Source organism: Phaenicophaeus curvirostris, chromosome 16 (genome assembly GCF_032191515.1).
Source record: "Phaenicophaeus curvirostris isolate KB17595 chromosome 16, BPBGC_Pcur_1.0, whole genome shotgun sequence".
In the NCBI taxonomy this organism is placed as follows: domain Eukaryota; kingdom Metazoa; phylum Chordata; class Aves; order Cuculiformes; family Cuculidae; genus Phaenicophaeus; species Phaenicophaeus curvirostris.
The window spans coordinates 7,983,352-8,006,966 of NC_091407.1; the positions used below are offsets into that span (position 1 = coordinate 7,983,352).

The following is a 23,615-nucleotide window of genomic DNA, read 5'->3' on the forward strand; positions in this document are numbered from 1 at the left end:
CAAGTGTTTCCAAACCATTTGAAGCGTTCATCTTAATTGACATCTATAATTTGCACACAGCCTCTTTTTCTTTGGCCTTAAATTGGGTCCTTTGGGAACAAGATGGGCATTATCTGCTTCAAAATCAATTAAGTTGAACCGAGCAGCAACTCTGCGGATGGCCATTCTCATTTGGTTTTGTTTACTTTTTATATCATCATTTCCCTGGCTCTGCTGCAAGGCGTTTTTATTTCTTATTTTTATAAGCCTCATCAAGAGAAAATCCAGTGATACCATAAATTGTGAGAGCTATTAATTACTACAATGTCTCAGTAAGTTTTATAAGGCCTTCAGTGTTCATTTCTGAAAGCCTCTTATCTACACAGCCTGCCCTCTCGGGCATATTGATTTGGCTAGCAAGCACTGACCAGGGCATAATGGAACATTCCTTTTCCATACGCAGAGTGCTTGGCAGCTAATCAACTCACTATTTTTGAAGTCAACTTCACAATTTTAATTATTTCCTCATGACACATCTTGTTAAGTAACCTCTGTGGTCAGAAAACCAGGTTTTAATATATTCTGAGTAATGTCCTTTGAACAGATGCTCTCCCTTTCACTTCGAGGGGCCAGCTTACTTTCCAAAGCAACTTTAGCCATTTCTTGAGAAAGTGAGAGTCCTGCAAAGCAGGCACCTGCTCTGAAATGTGGTCCTGCAAACCAGAAAATAAAAGGAAATTGTGCAACTTTGTATTTGTTTTTCATTTGTGACCTCTCAAATTTGTTCCATCTAAATGTGATATCTGATCACTAGTTCAGTGGATCTTGAAAAGCAGAGAGCAGCCAACATGCAATGAAGTTGGACACAACACTGATGCTGTTACTGGTAGCCCAGAACCTCCAGAAAGTGAATCTACAAGCTTAAAAATGTCATAAAAACTTAACATTTTTTTGCTACAAAAGGAAGGTTAGTTAGTGTCTCTCTGTTTCACACTAAGTAATGCAAGATACCCATCTGATAACAAAAACATCACTGCTTTCAGATGACTGCTGCTTATAACAAGTCACATCTCAGTCTGTATTCATGAGGTTTGATTTACTGTGATAATTATCCTGTTTTCATTGTTTGTGTAAAGTAGCTCATGCAGAGGGAATGTATTTAACTGTTTAGCTTCAGCAATAATGAGTCCAACATCAGAGAGAGTCATAAATCAGAGTTTCATAGCAGAGCAAAGTCAAAAGATGAAGACTCTGCAGTGAGAAGGGAACTGAAGCCAGACAGATCCTTGCTTACAGAGGAGGGTAGCACATAGCAATTATGAGTGACAGCACTTCTCCAGACAGCTCTGGCTGGAATACAGCAGCAGTTTGCAGTACGATCCAAGATACAAAAAGCAAAGCGCTTTATTAATTCTATTGTTACACCTTGTTTCACATTATATTAGAAACTATCCTGGACAAAGGCTGCACAGCTTCAAGCACAACCTGCCCTCTGTGCAGGACTGACACAAAACACATTCCAGATGTCCCAGTGCCTAAGCTTTACCCATTCGCACTAACCAGAGCCGGGGGGGGACTGTCGTATTCTGCTGGATGGATTTGCTGGCTCAACACTGTCTGGAGACAGCTGTGTGGGGACATCAGGGCAAAGGAGCTGGACCTCTGGCTTAGCACCCAAGTCCCCCTTAGGCTGTGTACATCTCGCAGTGCAAGATGCAACAGCAGCAGTTGACCATGGAACAGGTTTGGGGCAATCAAACCAAATCCAGGCATCCCTGGAAGAATTGTTGACACACCTCAAGACCAGTAGCTTTTTCACCACTTAAATGGACTCCAAATTAGGCCATGGCTTGCTGCAGGCACCTCTCTTTCAGCTCTGAATGAAAGAATCCATGATTGAGGTAAGATGAAGCCTTTCCAAAGCTACAGAGTCTGCAGCAGTTTCTGTGCTGCACTGGGTCCCTCCAATAACTCCCACAGGTTAGCTGGCCAAGACGTGGAATCAGGATGGCCTGACTCGTGCTATGTGAACGATTCCTTCTAGCCTTCAAAATGAAGGAGATTTTCAAATGCAACTAATCCTCTTGGAAGTGCACTCTGAGATGCTTTAAAGCAGCTGGGTATTTTTAGATTGGGTATTCAGCGTGAAAGCTCTTCAAAAGCAGAAAACAATGATTATTTGGCTGACCAAATTAAAAAAAGCAACATCAACAAAACTCCAACCCCATCATTTAGAGTGAAATATTTTTGGTGATCCAAACCAAATTCAAATCTAGTGACAAAGCATCGTCTTGAAGCAGTGGAAATGAAAAGCATAGAACTCTTCTCTCTCTTTTTTTTTTAACTCCCCAGGCAAAGCTGCTTGCCAAATCCAGCACAGATAAGCATTGTTGACACATATCATCAGTTTAAAGAAAGAACCATTTGACAAAATGTCCTTTTGGCCAAAAAAAAGTGACCTACTCAATGAAAACACAGGCACGCAGCATGACGGCTGCTTCTGAAAAACATGGCCACAAAGCTACATGTTGCACCCACAAACACAATCGCAGTCGGAAGCCTCAGGTTCTTTCACTTCCCTCTGCTTCAATGTGCCTTTTGGCTGTTCCCCAAAGTATTTAAGGCTACTAGAAGTGGAAGAATAGAGGCTGCAGCAGACAGGCAAGCAGCGTATTGGCAGCATGGTGTGTACAATGCTCTAGAGACACTGAGGTAACCATACCTGAGCTGTCTTTTTGTTTGAGGTATCCTGAGGTCCCAGCAAAAAAGGGTCCCTATTAACATCCGAGTGACATCCCAGCCAAGATGTGTGAGTAGGAACCAAAAGGAATGACAGTGCCTGCCCTGCCCTCCCAGGATGGAGTTTTGTGCATACTCCAAGGGAAAACAATGTTAGAGCTTCAGGTCTCACCTCCTCATATGAAATCTTTTCTTGAGTAACAGAAGAGTTGGGGCTTTACATAGAATCATAAAATGGTTTGGGTTGGAAGGGACCTTAAAGATCATCCAGTTCCAACCACCCTGCCACAGGCAGGGACACCTCCTACTGGATCAGGATGCCCAAGGCTCCATCCAACCTAGCCTTGAACACCTCCAGGGATGGGGCAGCCACCACTGCTCTGGGCAATCTGTTCCAGGACCTCACCACTCTAATTGTGAAGAAATTCCTCCATACGTCCAGTCTAAATCTGCCCCTCTCCAGTTTATACCCATTGCCCCTAGTCCTATCACTCCAAGCCTTTGTAAACAGTCCCTCCCCAGCTTTCTTGTAGCCCCTTCAGTTACTGGAAGGTCGCTATAAGGTCTCCTCAGAGCCTTCTCTTCTCCAGGCTGAACAACCCCAACTCCCTTGGCCTGACTTCAAGCTCATTCTTGTGTCTGGCCATACCAGAAATGCACTAAAATGCATACCATTTTTCCTTTAATTTAAATGGAAGTTACGGTTCCCTTTACAGTTAGCAGAAAGATTTCCAAGCAAGGCAGAAGTCCTTAGGGAAGGATTTCAATCACAATGACCAGAAGCTAAAACAATGTGAAGCGGGCAACGTCTGTGGAACAGATCAGGGCACCAAACAATAGTGAAATGAACCTTTTTCCTTCCAAACTTGAAACCCCCCCCTCCTAAGCTCTGTCCTTGCTCAGCTAGCCCATCTACAGACACGGATGCTGGCACAAGCAAAGTCAGCAACACGGAGACAAAACGAGCTCCTCATCAGCACATAGCATGGGGTCAAAATGAATAAATCCTTGATCGGATTGGGATAGCTTAGACAGCTCCCAGGGGCTTTTTTTTTTTTTTGACAAGCTGGAGCACAGACGTTGTAACTTCACAGCCAAACAAAAGGGTTCCTTCAGCAGGTGGTCTGCAGCATACGGCTGTCACAGCCAGCGGCTGAACCTGTGCGGGCAGCCTTGGGAATAAAATAACCAACGAAGGACAAATAAAGGAAGCAGGCGGCATCGATTCCCCCGCTTTCCCCACCCCAAACTCCTTCTCTCCCCTAAGCTGGTCACCCACACTCTCATGGCTTTAACAAGCTCCAAGCGTTGGTGAGACCAGGTGCAAAGAGAAGTTCTCCACCCAAGCACGCTATCGAGATAACACCTTGAACTCTCGCTGCTGCTGACAGTTCCTTTAATGCCGCTCTATTTCCAGACATCTTTCTTCAGAAGGTGATTCAGCTTTTCCATTCTTGGGCATTCTTATCATGTTGTGTGCCTGCTGGGCTGTCTTCAGCTCTCGTGAACACAGCCAGACGGGGTGGTTTTTTTCCTGACAGCAGCAAGGGGGCTGCTGACTGTGAAATAGTCTCCTTTGAGAATTCCCTCGCTAGGGCCTTCTGATGATGGGCCAGAGATGTGTTACTTGTATGACTTGATTAACTTGTTAACTGAGACGTCTTCCTAAGCAAAACCTTGTAGAAGCAATATGCGCTCAGAACAACGTAAGCCAGAAACAAAACCACAAAGCTGAAAACTGTACCCAAGGACTAACTTCAAGAAGGTCTTTTGTTAAGGATGCTCCTTAGAAAATGCAGCTGCTTCTGAAATACAGTATGTGGAAAAAAGGCCGTAGAACAGGTAACTTGGTCAGCACCAGCAGTGTTGTAGCCCCCCTGAATTGCCAGATAAACCTTCTCTCTTGTAACAGAGTGAGTCTTTCCTGTACATTTGCTCTCAAAGTTCAGTCCTTCCAACCACATCCTGGAAGGAGGCACAGAGGAATAAGCTTGTTCCCTTGATCTCACCATGGTTCTGCCTACCTGATAGTTATCGCTCCTTCAACTTTGCCTCACTAATTTTGCCAAAAGCATTGCCTTCTGATGTAAGGTGCTGTTACAGGCCTTACTTTTCTGCAAGTCAGGCACGAAATCATTCAAGCAATGGTTCTGTGGTTTGCAAAGCAAACCTGAACCATCTCTTTCTTCCCAAAGAGTGTACCTCACCCACCATCCAACTCCCTTTTCTTTTAAGGAGGTTCCTGCATTCAGGCCTGGCCACACAGAGTCTGCTGGTTAGGAAGGTATCTGTGTTTTGGTTGCTTTACTGAGACTGTCAGTAATTCAAATTAGATTGGACTTCGGTAGGTAGGTAATTCATCATTTGCAGTGTGACAACAATACCTGTAATTACTGCTCTTATTGTTACAGCTGAAATTTGTGTGCAATAAAGGGATCTTAATATCATGCCAAACCTCACAGTTAATTTAGGTTCCATCTTCTTTCATTTATTCTGTAATAAGCTAATTAGTTCACATAATTTGCCATTGAACGTGCCTTTGTAACAAATATATACACAAACTAGCCTATTACACGACAAATGAGGGGAATCAAAACATGAATCATTTGCAGGTTTACATAAGGAGTTTATCCTTCGAACACTCATGGATGCAGCCACTGTCTTTATTGCATTAAGATTTTATTACTTGCACTAGGTTGGTTCTCATGTCTGGTGCATCTGATTTACTCTCCTGGCTGGAAGGTCAACAATGCATTTCACTGTTTGGTACACCCTGCTGCCACGTGCAAGTTCAGGATCACTACCATGAAACTAAATGTCTTTCAGCTTGGCTGCTTAAATCCAAATTCTGGCAGCTGAAAGAATTTGCCATACTGCTAACCTACTGCCTTGGCAAACCATTCTCCAGCTTTCCCTGTCAAAGTTTGCTTTTGGTTTTCTCTGCACAGTATCAAACTGTGCCCTTGGAAACTCTTTGGCGTGACTTGCAGTCACTGCATTTGGAATCTTCCTTCCAAATGTCACCTGTGGAGCTCATTTCACCAACTTCCCTTCTGACAGCTCTTAAACCATGCTATATTTCCAACTCATTTGGCAGAAGTCATGAAGGATGCTCTGTCCAGCCGAGCCCTAAGATTGCTGTTATGCAAACTGGAGGCTTGCCAGACTTTGAGGTTCAGTCCACCACTATAACGCTTGCAAAATACCATGTATTTATTATTCCTCAGAACAGATCAGGACAATTGGACCTGTCCTATCCAGAACACAGCAGAGTACTTTCTGTCCAGTAATTCAATACCAGTTCACAGGGAAGCTCCTGAGCTACTAAACCCATCAGTTCTACTTTCTGCACTAGTTCCTTTGAGTCCTTACCCAGCTGCTGACCTGGTGCTACCCAGCTTCAACTACTAAATGCAACAAGAGCACAACTCAATAGCTTTATTTGTTAAATGTTTTCTGCCTACAGCAATTGTTTTGATTTACCATCCAACCTCTTGCAGTAATGATTTACTATTTCCATATCACAGCTAAGCAAGCACCTTACTCCCAACAGCTGCTTCTTTACCTGGAGTTATATTTTCAGCTTCTAAAAGTAAGTCCTTACTTCTAAAAGGAATAAAGATGTATGAAGAGTTTTTTGGCTGGAACTACTCTTTAGCATTTGGATGGCCCAAGCAGAACTAAAACCAATCATAAACATCCTGGCAGCTGCCAAAATGATGTATGGATACAATATCCACCTTTGCCAGACACTCCGCTCTGCCCAAAGGAATCAGTTGAAACCTCTGCTGCGGCTGGTGTGCTCTTCCTGTCTTAAAACTCTAACATTTACAGGCCGAGGAAATGAAATCCCAACGTGAAATGAAAACTTGCAGCCTGCAAAAGCACTCTGGAGGTAAAAGGAAAGCAGGACCCCTCGAGAAGCCCCTGCTCGTTTCCAGTGCACTGGAACAGGCACTCTGCAATGCATCACCCTCTGCTCTTCCTCTGGCAAGAACGTTGCTGCCCCATGGTGGGAGCCAGACGGGACCTCCTGGGCGCATCCATCAAGTTCTGTCAACGAACGACGCAAGAGCAGAAAAAGGAGAATGCAAGTGCAGCCAGAGACTTACCTACTATTCTCACTTTGATTTCCCTCTTTCCTTTATGCAACACTCACTATCAGTCAGGAATATTCAAAATTACTAAGGCAGCTTCTCTCTTTACACACTTATTCCAGGAGAAAACCAAAGCATTTTTGAAAGCATAGCCTAGTAGCGACTTGAGAGCTGACTGAAGCCTTTTGGATTTGGTTTTGAGAGTCTGACACCAGCAGCAGTGTGATTCAAAGCGTGCTACTGTGACAGCATGAGAGCAAACAATACTTGGAGGAAGCAATCACCCCTTTATAGCTCCCAAATGAAAATTAGAAGTTAAGTTCATATTGTAATATGAAACTTGAAGGCAATTCTTAAATGAAATTTAGAGCTCTGAATGAGTAATTATTCATCATCAACAAAACTAAAAGAAGAACCTTTGCTCTTTCAGGAATAGATGTTGCCTGTGCTTCAGGAGGACTGAATAAAACAGACCACCTAGCCAAAAGAACAAAGAAATTTGAATTAAAAATAGAAAGCACAAATTAAAAATGGAAAACAGTACATGGATAATTTAAAATAGGCCAGCCCTAAGAGACCTTAACCTCCGGACTGTGCAGATATTCCAGAATTACAAATGCTTTTTGAAAATGCTTCAGCTGCTGGAGTGCTTTTGTCACCTCTAAAGGCTCCCCCTGTCTGAGCAATCTGGTCTCTTGTGAAGAGCTGTATAGGTGTGGATCAAGACAGACTCCACGAGTGGTATCTCTTCAGAGGTATCCTAGCCAGAATGGACCATTAGGATTAGTTCTTCCTCCCTCCAGCAAACCATGCTAAACAGTACAACTCTGCAATCCTAGAATCAAGCCTAAAATACGTCATCACACTAGATCCTACATTTTCAAATGATATTAAGTCTTGCTTAAGGCCTTGGACAACACTCTACGTTCCTATAAAGACCCTAACTCTCAAAAAATCCCTGGGGTTTATCCAGGTCTGATTTGCAGTGCTAGAATTTGCCATACATTTGTCTGCTTCAAGAAGTATTTCCCCCTCTCTAAAACGCACTGAAAAAGTGGCTGTTCTCTCCAAATGCTCTCTCACAACATTCGTGCCAGTTATTGTCTGACTCATTCATGCAATGTGTCTTTATTTGCAGTTGCACGCAGGTGAAAGCAAATTCCTTTATCCTGATGCATCTATCAAAATCTTTCCAAGCAAGAGGCGACAAAACAAAAAGAGAAAAAGCTTGAGGAGAATCCTACCTGAAAGATAGCTATCCAGGCATATCCAATATTATCAAAATTGATAGCTCCGTTGTGGGGGTTTACATCCCCTGCCATGCATACGTTGTAATACTGGTTCCAGTTTATGCAGGCATTCCTGCTGCTGAAGTCAGGGTTGTATAAATTTGGGGTGTAGGAGTCCATGCTCAAGGTGCACTCCACCTTGTACTCCTTCGAGTTTGGGATGTTGGAGCATTTCTGCATGCCGTTTTCACGATGCGATGAGCAGATGAACGGATTCTCCTCTGCTTCGTCTGTCCGGTAGTACGGATGCAGGAAGGTAAGGTTGTATGTCCTGGAGGGGGAAGAAAGGGAAGGATGAGAACAAACGATGCATCCCTTGTTTCAGCAGCAGCAAAAGGCACTGGTTCCTATCCCTGGTTTGGCTTTTATTTCTCCTTTGCCCCTCAGCCTGTCAGATAGGGGACAGGAGGGCACAGCTGAGATATCAGCCCCCTCCTCTGCCTACAAAGCTTTTTCATAGAATCACAGAATCATTTGGAAAAGACCTTTGAGATTATCAAGTCCAACCATACCTGTCCACTACTAAACCACATCCCAGATTACTTACAGAGGGAATGGCCTCAAGCTCCGCCAGGGGAGGTTTAGGCTGGATATTAGGAAAAAATTTTTCACGGAAAGGGTCATTGGGCACTGGCAGAGGCTGCCCAGGGAGGGGGTTGAGTCACCTTCCCTGGAGGTGCTTAAGGGACGGGTGGACGAGGCACTGAGGGACATGGTTTAGTATTTGATAGGAATGATTGGACTCGATGATCCAGTAGGGTCTTTTCCAACCTGGTGATTCTATGATTCTATAAGGCAACGACGATCTCTCAGTTAAAGATCATCCTCAACTCTCCCAAGTGAACAGGGCAGTTGAAAGGAGAGCGTATAGAGAAAGAGAGAGATCCCAGCAGGCCAGGTCCTTCCCAAAAAGCTAGGGAACATTTTGTTCCTATCTAAGAGTTTTAAGAGAGCTCTGCTTAGAACGTGCTTCAGAAAAGCTGATGGCAAAGCAGCTTTCCAATATATTTGCCCCTCAGCACATCTCTGATGAGTGAGCTGAACTTTACCAAGGGGAGGCCCAGCCACAGGCCATCTCACATTCCGCCTGTACTGACAGAAAAGAAAGAGTCCACGTTAATAGGAACTGTATGCTCACTGCCTATCTGATTGAACTGACCTGGATAAAGTTTATGGCTCTGTTACAGCTAAGATAAGCAAGTGCCCCAATTGCAGCATGGCAGGGATGTGCCTTTCTTCCCAAGCTGTGCTCTGGGGCAAATCAGCGAGCAAGCAGAGCCCAGGACTTTTTGGTTTGATTAGCATTAGTGAGACCCACCAGCACTCAAAGCACTGCTCAAAAGGAGAAGGTGCAAAGTCCTAGAGCAGATTATCTGCTGTGTTCAGAGCTGCAGGGATCTAAGATGCTATATTATCAGTCAGCAGATAAGGGAAGCGACAACACAAATCATACAACCAACCAAGATGTGAGCAGGAGATAAGCAGGTAATTCTTCAAAGTGGGACAAATGTGTTTTAATCTGTTTCTGAATGTATTGAACTAGTGAATAAATTTGGCTCTAATGAGTGCTGAATCATAGAATCACCAGGTTGGAAAAGACCCACCGGATCATTGAGTCATGCTATTCCATATAATTGCTTGAAATTGCTCCCTAAAACCCTTGAGTCAAGCAGCAACTGCACTGTAAGGAGACAGGAATTGCTGCACGGCAGAGCTGAGGGGAAGTCACCCTCAACAACTTTCCCAGGGAATTTGGTTCTCCTCCATCAATTAATTCCTTGAGATGGATATTGAGGGTTCGTCCAGCTTCAGGAACAGGCAAGAGTAGCACATCAGAGGAATTGGGCATTGTTTGCTAAGAATTAAATGTATTCACCAGCAATTCCCCTCCCATTGCAGCGTTCCCACACCTCCAGACAAAACGGCAACATCTTCCCAGTTTCTATGTCTTAGATTCAAGAGACAATAAAAACTTGTTAAACGTTTTTTCCTCCAGGACTGCCTAAAAGCCTTCTCCTTCCCCTCCCACAGGCTGGTTTCACTGGGAGGAAATTTCCATATAAAACAAGCTGGAGAAAAGGCTGAAGTGCTACACTAGCCCAGGGTTTGCCAGAAGATCAGATACTAAAACTAGCAGAGTCTGTTGCACAAAGCGGGGTTATTGCAGAGGCTTGTGAAGGATTAAAATACACCGAGGCACAGGGATGTGTCTGCGAGCACTTCAGACTTTGGCAAAGACAGCTGGGGAGCTTGAGAGAAGAAACAGAGGAGGAGAAGAGATGCCCGAGAAGTGACTGCTAATTCACAATAGGCAGGCAGAGCCCATTTTGGCCTTAGTAAATACACTAAGAGGGGCTCAGTTCAGATGCAAAGGGCTCCTGCATCCTCAAATACAGCAGGGACAACATCACAGCTAGGACATCTCTGCTTACAGTCACAAGGCCTGCCCGAGCCTCTTCTCCCAGGGAGGATCTTGGAGGATTTTGCACCTCTATGACACATGATACAGCCCAGGGCAGAGCCATCCCAGCCTCAGAAAGGACTTTTTCCTCTGAAACCTCTAGGTTTGAGAGGCCATGGGTGCTTGCCCCGCCAGCCTCCTTCCAAGAAACTTGCTTGCAGCTGGTGAAGTCCTTGAAATAGGACACTGGGATCAGGATGTTCTGCACCTTGCTGTGGCGACGAGGGTCTAACACCACCAGATCAAGTCCGAACCACGCTGTGCACTGCCTGACACATCAAAATAGCATGGCCATAGGGCTGATGCACGACTGGCTTCCCTGGGCTGACTTCACCGTTCGTGAAAGCAGGACTTTGTGGTTACAAGCAGAAAGCTACTCTGAGTCCCTAAGGTGATGGCAGGAGAGGTCTTGTGCTACTTTCTCATCAAAGGACCTGGACCTCCAGCTCAGGCTCAACAGATCCCTGCAGCTCTCAAATCCCCAGTGTGACAAGTCATGCAAACTCCAAACTTTGTCTGTTTGGGCAGCTCAATACCCAGAACCGGTGCTTGCAGCAGAAACAGCCACAGAGGCGAGTCTCAGACAGTAACCTGCAACCTTGAACTACACATTGAACGCTCAGCCCTGCAACAACCCTGTGTGATCTGGGGGGCATCCCTTGCTCCTTCTCTTTTCCCTTAAAACGAAGCTGACTAAGGCTCTTTGAGCTGGATGTGCCACTCCAGGGACATACTTTTCCAAACTACAATTGATCTTCCAGGAAAACCTGCACCAGAGCCAGGAGGAGCTTTGAAACTCAACAAAAACTTATTTCCTTCACCACCGTGGAATCAGCACCTCAGCAACAGCAGAAGTTTCCTGATCACAAACACCTTTTGGCAGCCAGCAGGACGGGAAGGCTCAGCACATCGCAGCTTGTGGGCCAATGTAATTAGGATTCTGCTCAGAGCAAAGCTGGATTTGCAGAGGAGATGGACCATCTCGAGGGATGATTGTGTAATTAGCAGCTATGGTTGCACAAGCACCTTTCCTGGGAGCAATTTTGTGTTTAGATGCAGGCACACACTTGCCCACACCAAGAACGCTGACCATGGAAGAAATGCTCAGACAGAACAGCTGATGCATCAGCATGATGCTGCGCTCTGACCTCACGCTTGAGCTTTCCTGCGAGCTCGCTCTCCCACCATGGCACAATATATACAACGTTCAGCACCATGCATGACTCCACAGCCGTCTGCCCTTCCAGATGCAGGACTCCAATACATGTTCATTATCCCAGATTAATCATCTTTATTTCAGCTTCCAGCGCTATCCCTGGTCTCCTGATATGCCCATCCCAGTTGGGCACAGGCTGCACAGGAGGAGCACAACGTGCCAGCTAATTCTGCTGGAGCCCATGCACCCAGTTTCATTGGAGGGAAGGAATGCAATCAAGCTGGAGACCTACAGGACCAATCCCCCTCCCATGCAATGCTTTTCTATTCACCACACACTGCAATAGGAAAGGCCCTTCATGAGCCACAGACAGACTGGAGAGGCTGCAATTGGAGGCTGAGGTTTCACCGTTTAGGAAGCCTTGGGCTGAAGGAGAGATACTGCCTGCAGACACAGCGCCCTGGGCTGCGATCTAATCGGCTGTGGAGAGAAGGTGTGGGCACAAACTGGAAAACCAAAAAGAACGACACACTTTGGTGGCTGTGGGAGGAAGATAAAACCAGGAAAACAAAGCACAGCTTGACTGTGAAGGGCGGATGAAGCTTGATTTAGTTCTGTCACTGCCTGGTTTTATTCTCCCTTTTCTCTGCCTTGTTCATTTCTTGCAATTACCTCTCAAATGATTTACAAACCAAAAGTCCTCCCTGTGACAGTTGCGTGGAGGCCACTTTCCGCCTAGCTCTTTCCCCAGCCCTTCCCTCTTCCATGTGTGCCCTGGGCACAGAGACACCATGAGAATCTGTCTGCCTGGGAGGGACCTGCACCAGGTCTATCATCACCGAGTACCACGGGGAAAGGAGACACCAACTGACAGCAAGCACAACAAACTGTTCTAGTTCCTCTGGTTAATGACCTGGCTGGCAAAACCAAAAAGGGGAAAGAAGGAAGAAGAGCAAGAATGAGAAACAACAGTGTTGCAGAACAAGGGAATCCCCAATATCCACAAAATAAATGAATCGGCTCTGCCAAGACCATTTACCTCCACGTGCACGAAAGGTCAATCTGACTTCCTTGTTACTTGCCAACGGGTGTAGTTTAAATAAGTTATTAACTCACTAATCATGAGATCCTTGCGCTCTGCGGAAAAGACATGAGAATCTAAGTTCCGGAGTAGATCTTGTTATCACATTAGGAAGGATTAACGCCCCTCGCTCGGCCAGCTGCCCAGTGCACATCTTTCTCTGGGCTTGCAGCAGCTTCGCAATGTGTTTTCCTTTCTCTGTCCCTGTTCATGCACAGGAAGGATAACAGTGTGGCAGCGAAGTCCATTCTCCCCCATATCAAAGGAGGCTAAAGAATTATTGTCTGCTCTATCTTCTTCTAGACTCGGTCTTCCCAGCCCAACCACCCCATTCAGAACATCATCCACAACCCCTGGAGTATGGTGTTATGCACACTGAGCACAATCCTGCTACAGTTTTCAGAGGAAAAAAGGGAAAAGGTGGAAAAAACTGAGCACCAAGCAGGATCCATTCCCTCCATGAGGCAGGTGCTCTCTGGAGGAAATCCAGCTGACAACCCAGCGTTGAAGCACAGAGCGATGCCAGGAGGAGCAATTAAGTAGAACTCAGAAGTACCTTTCAGAGAAACTCAGAGCTGTCTGCCTTGGCCATATGTGCTTTCTCGCAGCTCTACGAAAGCCAAGGAGCCAAAGGCGGTACAATGCCAAGCAGGTACAGAGTAATTAAGACTGAAGTGTTCACATTATAACTGTCCTGCAGCATTAGATAAACATAAAGCTCTTCACAGCTCTCTCCCCTCTTCTGCTTCCAACCCACTAAGTTCCTTGAAGGGCTTCATGAGGGGGAAAATGCTTCTCTGCATAACAACACACAAGCAAGGAGCAGCCCCAGCAGCAACCCAGACAAGCTGGGAGTGACCCAGCTCCTTTTATTTAAAACAGCAACAGCTCCTGATGGTAGGAGGGAGCCAGAGGGGCTGCATGGGGGAGACATACATCCCAGAGATCTGGCAGAGAAACTGCTGGCTTTGCTTGCCCTTCCCATGCATGCATACTAAGCCTTCCTCTCTCAGACCAGACCAACCAAAATGCCACTGTGAAATTCCAGCTCCCACTGCCGGGGATCTCCTGCACTTGCTCACACAGCAGTGAAGACCATCCTGGCACTGCTGTTCCTCACTGCAGGAGTTGGACTCGATGATCCTTTTGGGTGCCTTCCAACGCAGGACATTCTGTGATAACCCACTACTGCAACAGCCCAGTAACTGCCTGTCATTCCTTCAAAGTCACTAGCAAAAGACAGTCCTTCATAAAGCAACCTCCTTCCAGCACGAAGTTGCATTGGGACAGTGCAATTTTCAAAGAGAGAGACAAAGGAGGTATTTCCAGCGCACCTCAAAGAACTCCCCAAATTTCTATAAGAATGGACTATGTTTAAAAATAGTTGCTTTACTTGAAGCAGCCAACTTTCAAGGGGGAATTAAAAGAAAAATGATGGCAATAAATCAAAGTCACTTCTTCCATCTGATGCCTGCCGTAAAGCCGAACGGCCCAGATAGCTGCTGGCAGCAAGTATGCAAAGAAGCATGGAGCAGGTAAGAAACTATATTTGAAGTACTGGTCTCTGAGCTCACTTACACTTGCTTTACTCAGGAAGAGCTTTGGGGCTATGACTATTCCTCAATTGACACCATGGATTGTGTTCAGTAGCTCACCCTCATTTTAAAGTTCTTTTTCCATCTGGGAGAGTCTGATACCACCAAGGTAAGCCCTACCTGCCACTCAGATTTTCCCCTTTACAGGGCTATAATGAAAATCTGAGCCAAGGACCATTGTCTGCTCAGTCCCAACCTGGTGTGCCTGTCCATCCTCCAGCCTCTCACAGCCTGCTGAAAGGCTGGTAAACATTATTTCAGGCTGAGGACACCACCACTGGGATTTAGTGGAACTTGGCAGACAAAACTACATGACCAGATTCTCATCCCCCTTTCCCACAGAGCTCTATTGTGTTTACTTCCAACAAAACACGGAGCTTAACTTAAATCCTGCATCCCCTGGGTGAAGGTTTTGTTGGGTTTTTTGTTCTCTTTGGCAGCTCTCCCTGGAAGGGAACGGATGGTCAGGGCTTTCCATCACTGATGCCGAGCACAGGGATGGATTTGGAGGACACAGGGATGTACCTGCTCCAACCCAGCGCCTGGGCTGGACTTTAACTCTATCTCCACATCATCTTGCAAGCAGATGGTATCGTGCTGTTGGTCAGTAGGACCCGCTAGTTTGAGCCCAGTGTATTCTAGTGCATCTTTCCAGTGACAGGAAGACCCTGAAGCTCCTTCCTTCTTACTGACACTCCACACCTTTTACCCTTTACAACTTGGTGTTGGGGTGTTAAAGACCACTGCAGGGGTGAACCATATCATGGTGCCTGGAACTATGGATTCAGGAAACCAAACTGGGAACGACAGCAGAGATGGCAATAGTTCCATCTGGATTCCACAGAACTTCCACTCCAAGCTTCAATCCACCTGGGATAGCTTCTAGCTGCAAATGGAGGGACTGGTTCATCGCAGCCAGGTTTCTCAGGTCTGACGCTAACCCAGACCAAGAGACCAGCTTCAGGCTGGGCGATGGTACCAGAGCAACCCCCAGTTGTCACGCTGATACTGCCACCAACAAAGCTGCAGTAGCACTGCCCTGCAACAGAGCTGACCCACAGGCATGCCAGAAGCCTCATTTCTCCAGATCTCGGGAACGCTGTAACGTGGTTCCCAGTATCCCTGAGCACAAGGCATCAAGCAACAGCACTCGGGCACAAGCAATGGATACCCACAGCCCCCCAGATTCATCACTATTTGCTGCTGGAGGGGACTCGGAAGCCAGTGCTGAGCTGTGGTGTAGCGGGGAGGAGATCTCTTCCAAACCTCCTGCCTCTTCAAACACAGAGACTCAGCACAGGGCGGCCTGACTTTGCCTTCCCTGAGTGGGTCTTATCAAGACCCTGATAAGAAAATCCAGCTTCCATGCCTTTGATGCTGCTAATGGCCATTGCATAACAGCGTGCTTAATAGCTGTACTTAGCAAATGTTTCCCCTGTGGTTAATTTTAAAAGCTCCGCTTTGCAGGAAATCACACAGCATTTTAGAAACCTGGTCAGAGAGATGAGAGAGACTCAGGGAAGCCAATTACAGCTCTGTACCCTTTGTGCTCAAACCCTCCCCAAGCAACCCAGCCACCCAAGCCCAGCTTTAACACCGCTCTTTGGGCTTTTAAACCACAGCTCAGAGGCTACTGAGTGACCGAGGGTCTCCATGACCAGCAAATACCTGCCACGGGTGCAGAAAAGAGACTGCAAGTTTGGAGCATCAAGAAGTAGAAGCAGCAGCATATACACACGGAAGACTCATCGATTTTCTGCTTTCAGCATCTCTGATGGGATGTGGAGGTGCCATCAGGGTTGGTTTGCACTGCAGAGAAAGCCTCAGAGAGCTGAAAGCCACAGGGCTCATCAGCCAGAGGCAGGAAGAGGACCTGGGGCAGAGCTGATGGATAATCTCCACGTGTCTTCCAGACACAATATAAATTGTAGACAGCAGATGACTACAAACAGATATAATTACAGACTATCTTCTCTTACAAAACTAGAGCTGCCCTGATCAGCTGGTCTCCAGCGTTCCCTCACCTCTGAGCTGCCGACAACCTCAGCAGCCTCTGACAGGAGCCCTTCCAAAGGATTATCCCAGGCAGACCTCTCCTTTCTGTGGAAGCTTGCAGGCTGCAGTTGGTTTTCCTCTCTTTGTTGTGTTGCTGGGATCTAAGCTGTGCTCTTACACTGCACCTTGAAGGAGCAAGCGCAGAACAGCCCGAGCTCAGCTTCATGGTGAAGGATTGCTGAGGAGCAGCAAGAGCTGGACTGCCCCAGGAGCCAAGAGACATCCCAGTGCCAGCAACACCTGCACAGACAGAGCCTGAACACAGCAGGCAGAGCTCAGGGCTAGCAGCAGGGTCCATTCAAAGCCCCAGAGACAGCAACTGATGAACCCGATCCAGGACCCATCCAAAGAACTCAAGTGGGAGCCAAAGAAACCAGGATCAAAGACAGAAGTGGAAACAGAGGCCTGAACAGCACAGCTCAAACCAAGACTGAGACCCAGAGGCTGAGCTTAAGTAGATCTCCCGGGCCAAGGGCAGGGTGTGGGTGGGTGTCGTAGGTGAGACTCATCAGGATAATTAAGGCCTATTAGCACCCTCAGCACCTGTCAGGGATGCTGCTCCACGCAACTGCCTAGCGTAGAAGAGCCAAAACTAAAGTCTGCACCAAAAAGAGCAGGTGATTAAATATGCTGCCCATTCCTGATGCCTGTGCCAGACTGAGAGGGGTGTACAAATCTCCTTACTGCCTTTCACATTCAGCTTCTTATCTTAATACACCTACAAAGATTAATTTGTGCATTTCAGCAGCATCTCCGCTATGCTGTCTGTGCCAGTGCGCAGACCACAGCCCCCTGCCAGGCAGTGGGGTGTGCTCGGTGACCTCCCAGACCTCAACAGTTCTGGGAACTGGCAATGATGCTTTTGTTTGTTCTAAATCCTTAAATTCCCAGAGTCAGGGATCTCAGCTTCCTCAGACAGAGATAATCCAAACCACTAATGTCCTTGTCCTTCAGGTGAAGAGGGAAAACATGAAAAAGCCACTCCCAAACCTTCAGTAACTTGCTGACGAGTGAGTTTTTCCATCCAAAAAGTACCTAGCCAGATTCAGACTCCTAAGCCGACAACCTTGTGAATCAAGATAACAGCCCAGTTAAGAGCTGCACGGATCTCATCTGCAACGCTGCTGGGTTCCACCCCGGCTAGATGCTAACCCTGTGACCACCAGGGTTTCTCCAGCAGAGGAAAGAGAGAGAAAGGAAGAAAAATTGGAGATATTTTTTTGCTGTACTTACATTGCTAAGTTCCTGTCTAGGAAACATCTGTTCCTCAGCAGCCCTGCCCAGAGCTGCACACCGACAATCCCAAAGATGAAGAAGACAAAGAAGCACAAGAGGAGGACGTTGCCTAACATAGGCAGAGTATCTAACAGCAGGGTGACGAGTATTCGCATACCTGTGGGGAGAAGGAGAAAACAGGTTACAGGAGCCCTTTGACAGGGAAAGTGTGAATGCCACAGCTATCCCAGCTACTCTCAGCCTTGGTCAGAGCATCCCGAGCAGAGGAATTGGGATGTTTATATATTCCCCTAAACCTTCAGGCTGAAAAGGAAGGTAAAGAGTGCAAAAGGCTTAGCAGCACATGCAGACAAACAGCGTTTTTTCAAAAGAGTGATCTCAAAAGTGGGATTTTTGGATGTTTTCAGTAACAGGGCACTCAACAAGACACAAACATGGGCAAAGCTGCAAGACAGTTCTTCCTGGAGAAACACCTCTGCAAGCCATCAGCCTCCCCAGAAATTGTCAACATATATATTTATAAACATCTCTTGTGAATCACAGGAATTGTTCCCCTAAACAACACAGAGCAAGAATGCAGGGGCTGGGGGCTGCCTGTCAGAGAACCTTCAAACTAAAGAATAAAAAAGGAATAAAAAGGGAATAATGCCTCACAGCTCAGCAGTTCAATAGAGGTTAAACAAACCTTTGAGACATTGAACTGCTATCATTTCATCAGCTGATAACTGATGAGAGGAGAACTAATGAAAAGACAAAGGGAAATGTTAAATTATAGACAAGAATATGGAAGCTGAGCCTCGGGAGCCTGGCACTCAACAGAGAGCAGGGCTCAAGATTATGGCATGGTGGAAGTGGCTGCTGGCTGAGGTGACACTGCCACCTTTGGAGGTGTTTTATCCCACTAAGATGCTGCTCTGCAAACACCTGTTCCTGCCTGACTGCGTGGAGCTTTATCTCCATCCATTTCCTCCAGCGGGATGCTGCTCTCCATTAGTCATCCCATTTGAACATCCCTCATCGACGTCCACATTGGCTTCTTCCCTCAGCCAGCTCCCAGGTCACATCTGATACCTCTTCCATGTCCACGCTGGGCTGCAGCCCGGCAGCTGTAGACCCCAGGGGTGGGTGTTGAGAGGAGCAGAGTTTCCAGGAGAGCTCTGCCTGTCCAAGCCGGTACCTCCCAGACCATGGTGGGCAGCGCTGGCAGGAGCCACAGCTCCATCGAGCTGCTTTACCAGCCTCTTCGTGTCACTCTGCTAGCGGAAATGCAACCCAGCCAAGCAGAGCCAGAGCTGACATTACCCTGTCAGCACAGCACAAGTGGATAAACTGCCCCAGCCAAGAAGTCTGCACTCATAAATAATTAGCTGTGAGTAATAACCTCTGCATCTCAGGGCAGGAGCCTTTCAAGGTCTCCATGCCCAGTTGCATCTTGGCTCTGGCGTGGCTCCCCGCTGCTGGCGCCGGCAGCGGATGCCTCTCCGGAGGAGCCGTGATCCCGAGGCCCAGCCTCGTGCCTGCCCTCCAAACCCTGTCCCTGTGCCACCAATGCCACCCTGCTGGGCAGGGAGATGGTGCTGGCAGCCAGGCTGCCTCGACGAGCGCCACGGGTGGTGCAGGTTGCGAGCCAGCATCCCTGGTGAGCCCTCCAACCGCAGTGCCGATGCCAACCACAGCGGCAGCACGGCTTCTGCTCCAAGTGCAGGGGGAAACCCAGGGCTGGAGGCAAACGTGGGTTTGATTTTGTGATGCTTGTCCCCAGCATGTGCTCTCATCAGAAGCTCCCCAGGAGCACAGCCCACAGCACTGCCCGTCAGGCTTCTCTTGCAAATCTGCCTTTGGAAAAGCAGAAAAGACTCGCTTACTTCCCACTAGAAGAGGATGCTGGGCTTGTCTTCTTTTTTTCTCCCACTACTCTTATAACATCCTTGCCTTCTTTTTCCCCAAAATGGTTAAAATTTATCTCCCTATGCCAGACAACTTTTTTCCACTCAGCTACATTCAGTATTTTGGGTTGTTTAATGGCACCATTCTCGAGATTGAATCCATCTGTTCAGTACCCGCTCAGGGTGCTCTGGGCTCTCAGCAGAATGTCAAGTGTGCCATGGGAAAAGAGCATGAGCACCGGTTAGGTTGAAACAAGGATCAGGATTCCTTCTCGTTCCTGTTCCATGTGATGCATGGTTTAAACCACATAGTAGAAAAATAAAAATAAAGCAGTGAAATGGATTTGAAAAAACAGTGACCACTACTAAAAAAAAACCCTAACTACAGCCTCTGCCAAACATAAATTGCAGGAATTATATTTTTCCAGTCATTTTAAAGGAATAATTTCTAATAGAGATGATGTTTTTATTGGCTGGGGTTGTCCTTTCTTTTCTTAACAAATAAAATAGAAATGAAATAATCTTGCGGGTGAATTTATTGTGCCTGGAAGCAAAGAGCTAATAGCGCTGGCTGGAGCCCAGGAAAGTGCCCAGGCATCACGAGGATAAATTGCCAGGCTGTTTCTCATGGGTCTCTGCTTCCCCCGTGCCTGCGACTGAACGCCAGGCTCAGCTCTTCTGACCTGGCCATAATTCGTATCTGCTCGATGTCCTTTTGCAACTGCCACCGAGCCAAAAACGCTGCTCCCACCAGCGGCGAGTGGCCAGGGGGGTGTTGCTGTCCCTGTGCTGGGGACAGCATGGATGGGGCTGACTGGGACCTGCTGCCATCCTGCACACAGCAGATGTCCAAGGTATCCACCAGCTAAGCTGTAGCATCCTCATACTATTATAGCTATTATTATAGTTGCTATATAATAGCAACTTATTTCTAGAGACTGCAAAAATACAACAAAATATAGGGATGTCGCTACCCATTCTCCACATTAGATGAAGCTGAAACAGTAAAAGCACCGATGGTAAACGTGGAGTTAGTGTCTCATAAACAAGTGAAGCCTGTGATTATCTGCCCTCCAGGAACTGAGATATTTCTAAGAACACTAGAACCCTGGCACTTGTTCAAGACGCTGGCAGAGTTGTGTTGAGCTTAGATGCTTGTCAAGCTGGGCAACTCAACCCCAAACACATAATGAGCTCTTTAGATTTAATCTCACATACTATTAACAAAAAATGATAATATTCATTGCTTGTTTTTGAAAAAAAAAAAAGAAAAATTCTAAGTGGCACGTGCAGCAGAAGACAGCCTGAAAGGTTTACTTCAAAGCTTCAATACCAGACTCCTGAGGAAGAAAAGCACAAGTTGGACCCAGATCAAAATTTCACCTTGACTTGGAGGCGTTTGGATCCCTGGGTCTTGGTTTAATAGGCATGTAAATCCTCAAATTCCCCTGGCTTCTGCTCTCAGCCCAGCTGAATCCCAGCTTGAGACTCCCGCTGTGTCAAGGGAGAGCTATGCAGGGCTTTCTGGATTTGAATAAATTGAGAGTGAGCCGGATTCTCGCTCCACTCTGTAACCTTAGTGGGGCTCCTGGCTGAGCACGTACCAGTGCCTTCCACTCCTCCCCATCCCAGCAAAGCCCTGGAACCACTGCACTCAAAATCCCAGAGGAAAACTTTGTGTTGTGCTTTCAGGCTGCTCCGAAACCCTGGTAACAAAACCTCATTAGGAAAACAAACTCCGGAGGGTTTCGTGGTCCCTTTTAGCTTCTTGTTTCTTTTTGTCTCCTTTTAACTTCTATTGATGATGCCACTATCAGATTTAAAGACATTTTTAAAAGTGAAATCCTGTGGAATCTCAGCTCAGAGAGAAACTTCAAAGACTCCTGTGCGTAAACCTCCATCTGTTCCCTTGCCTGTTCGTCTGAGGTGCTGGAACCAAAACCCTTCTGGGGGAGATTGTTTTCTGTCCCTCACTGTGCCGATGCGATGGGCAATTAATCTTGGCAGGATGTTCAGCACAGACCGGCGGGGCTGGCTCATTCAAATGTGCTTTTAAAAAGCACAGGAAATGTTCTTACACGCAAGGAACCTCTATGATATCCATACAGTGCCACTGCATTGGGTGGATTTGGGTTAAAAAATGATGAACGTGCTATGAAATTAGTACCTTGTGATGGATTGCTAAGCAGACAGCTGATTCCGGCAGGAAATTATTTCAACTTGTTGGTTCGTCTTTCAAATTGGATTTAGAAGACAAGCAGCTGAAGCCACTTGAAAATGGATTTAGGGGCCACTTGAACTTTCTATCATGGATGAACCCAATTTTGTTGTACATGACAGCAAGCCCTCTGCGGTATTTTACCAGCAACGGAGCCTGCTGCGTTCCTAATCCTGAGTACAAAGAAATCGAGAGACCTTCAATGGCTGAGAGGGGAAAACGAACCCACCCAGGGCAAGAAGATCCTTTTCAGAACCGACCTTTCCCCTTTCTTTATAGGAACTTTTGTTATTTACTCTGCACTAGGAGCAGAGAGTTAATTGTCTCAGACTGTTCACAAAACTCTTGGAAAACAGCCATGAAAATTTGGTGCCCCGGGTACAAAATCTACTCCCTTGCCCTTTACTAACACTTCTAATCATAATAAATGATGTCTAATTTGCCATTAAAAATTAAAATAAATGAACTTGCTCTCAGCAGCAGGAGAGTGGATTAGACTGCAAGGGTCAGCACGTGGAGAGCCAGCTGGGGTGGCTTTAACCCCTGGGTTTTCCCAGCAGGACGAGCCAGGCAGAGCCCAGACCACGGTGTTACTTACTTGGGACCCTGTTAATGGCTCGTAGCGGCCGAAGTACCCGGACAGTGCGGATCGCAGACAAGCTCACGTTGTGTCCATCCAGAGAATACTCCATCATGCTGCGGGGGGAAAGGGGAAAGGTGTCAGGATGCAGGATGCTCGGTCTGCAGGCAGAAGGGTGATGGGGCTGCCTGGGATTGGGGCTGTTGCTGCCTGCACACTCAGGGAACAGTAGCCCAGGTTTCCAGAACCACGTGCTCTGCATTTGCAGCTCATAACATATATTATGCAGTCAAGAGGGGATATAAGAGAAGATACCCACACGAGCAGCGATGGTGCAGGGGCCCACAAGCAGACGTGCTCCTGGGATGCAGGCACAGGTAACACATTCGGAGGCAGGATTTGACAAGGAGCTGAAAAGTTGAAGCTACAGAAATCAGGGCAGAGGGGGAGTCCTCAGCTACCTGCTCAGCCCCACTTTCCATTAGTTTATTGTGCTCCAGACGGCGGCGTAGCCGCAGCCTTCCCAGGCAGTTACTGCCCCGCTCCATGCAGCTCCAAGCCAATAAGATGCTACTGATATCATACCCCTTACTCACACCTCAGTGTATTTTCTTATCAGCTTATCTCTCTCTCTATGACAAAAATGTGAATTACCAAGCCGACAAATGACATTAAAATAGTTTGGTTTCCATTTCATTAAGAATCGGGAACATTTTCATGCTCCGTCTCCATTTCACATAAACATTTCTCTCCCAGGCTGGGAAGGATGTTAAGTCAAGTCAGTTTTCTTGCTCTTTTATAGCAATGCGTGTAGTGCTGGTTTTTTAATGGGGTTATGGCTAGTTAGCATGGCTGTAATTACAATTTATGAGTTTGACTACAGGGAAGCACTTGTAAATATGTCACAAATCTCTCACCACGCCTGTTTGAATAACAGAACGGCATCAAAAGCAGCCCTGCTAGTATGCTGTTGGATCCCATGGAGAAAGAGCTTTTGTTTTGGGTTTTTCTTTAAACAAACAAACAAATAGAGAAGGAGGAAGGCAAATAGGAGCTGAATGGTCGGAATCAGGCACTTCAGAAGCCTCACTGCAAAGAGATTTTCAACTAAAACACCCTGCAGCCAGGATGGACCATCAAGAAGCCACAGCCAAATGGACTGAAGCAACAGCTGAATGGATTTCAGGCAACAGCAAAAGGAGGTTTGGTCTAGGGTCAGCCTTGCTCAGGTGCATTTTTGTCC

At 46.7% G+C, this 23,615-nt stretch overlaps 1 protein-coding gene across 5 annotated transcripts in view; it reads right to left on the reverse strand.

Annotated features, from left to right (window-relative positions):
* Positions 1-23,615, reverse strand: part of CACNA1H (calcium voltage-gated channel subunit alpha1 H) — a 121,727-nt gene that overhangs the window by 92,320 nt on the left and 5,792 nt on the right. For all 5 annotated transcript variants that reach the window (XM_069869945.1, XM_069869947.1, XM_069869944.1 and 2 more), the window contains exons 3-5: positions 22,391-22,488; positions 17,686-17,845; positions 8,060-8,375 (exon numbers count right to left, since the gene is read on the reverse strand). In XM_069869945.1, coding sequence (XP_069726046.1) covers positions 8,060-8,375; positions 17,686-17,845; positions 22,391-22,488 — 574 coding nt within the window. The remainder of the gene's footprint in view (positions 1-8,059; positions 8,376-17,685; positions 17,846-22,390; positions 22,489-23,615) is intronic.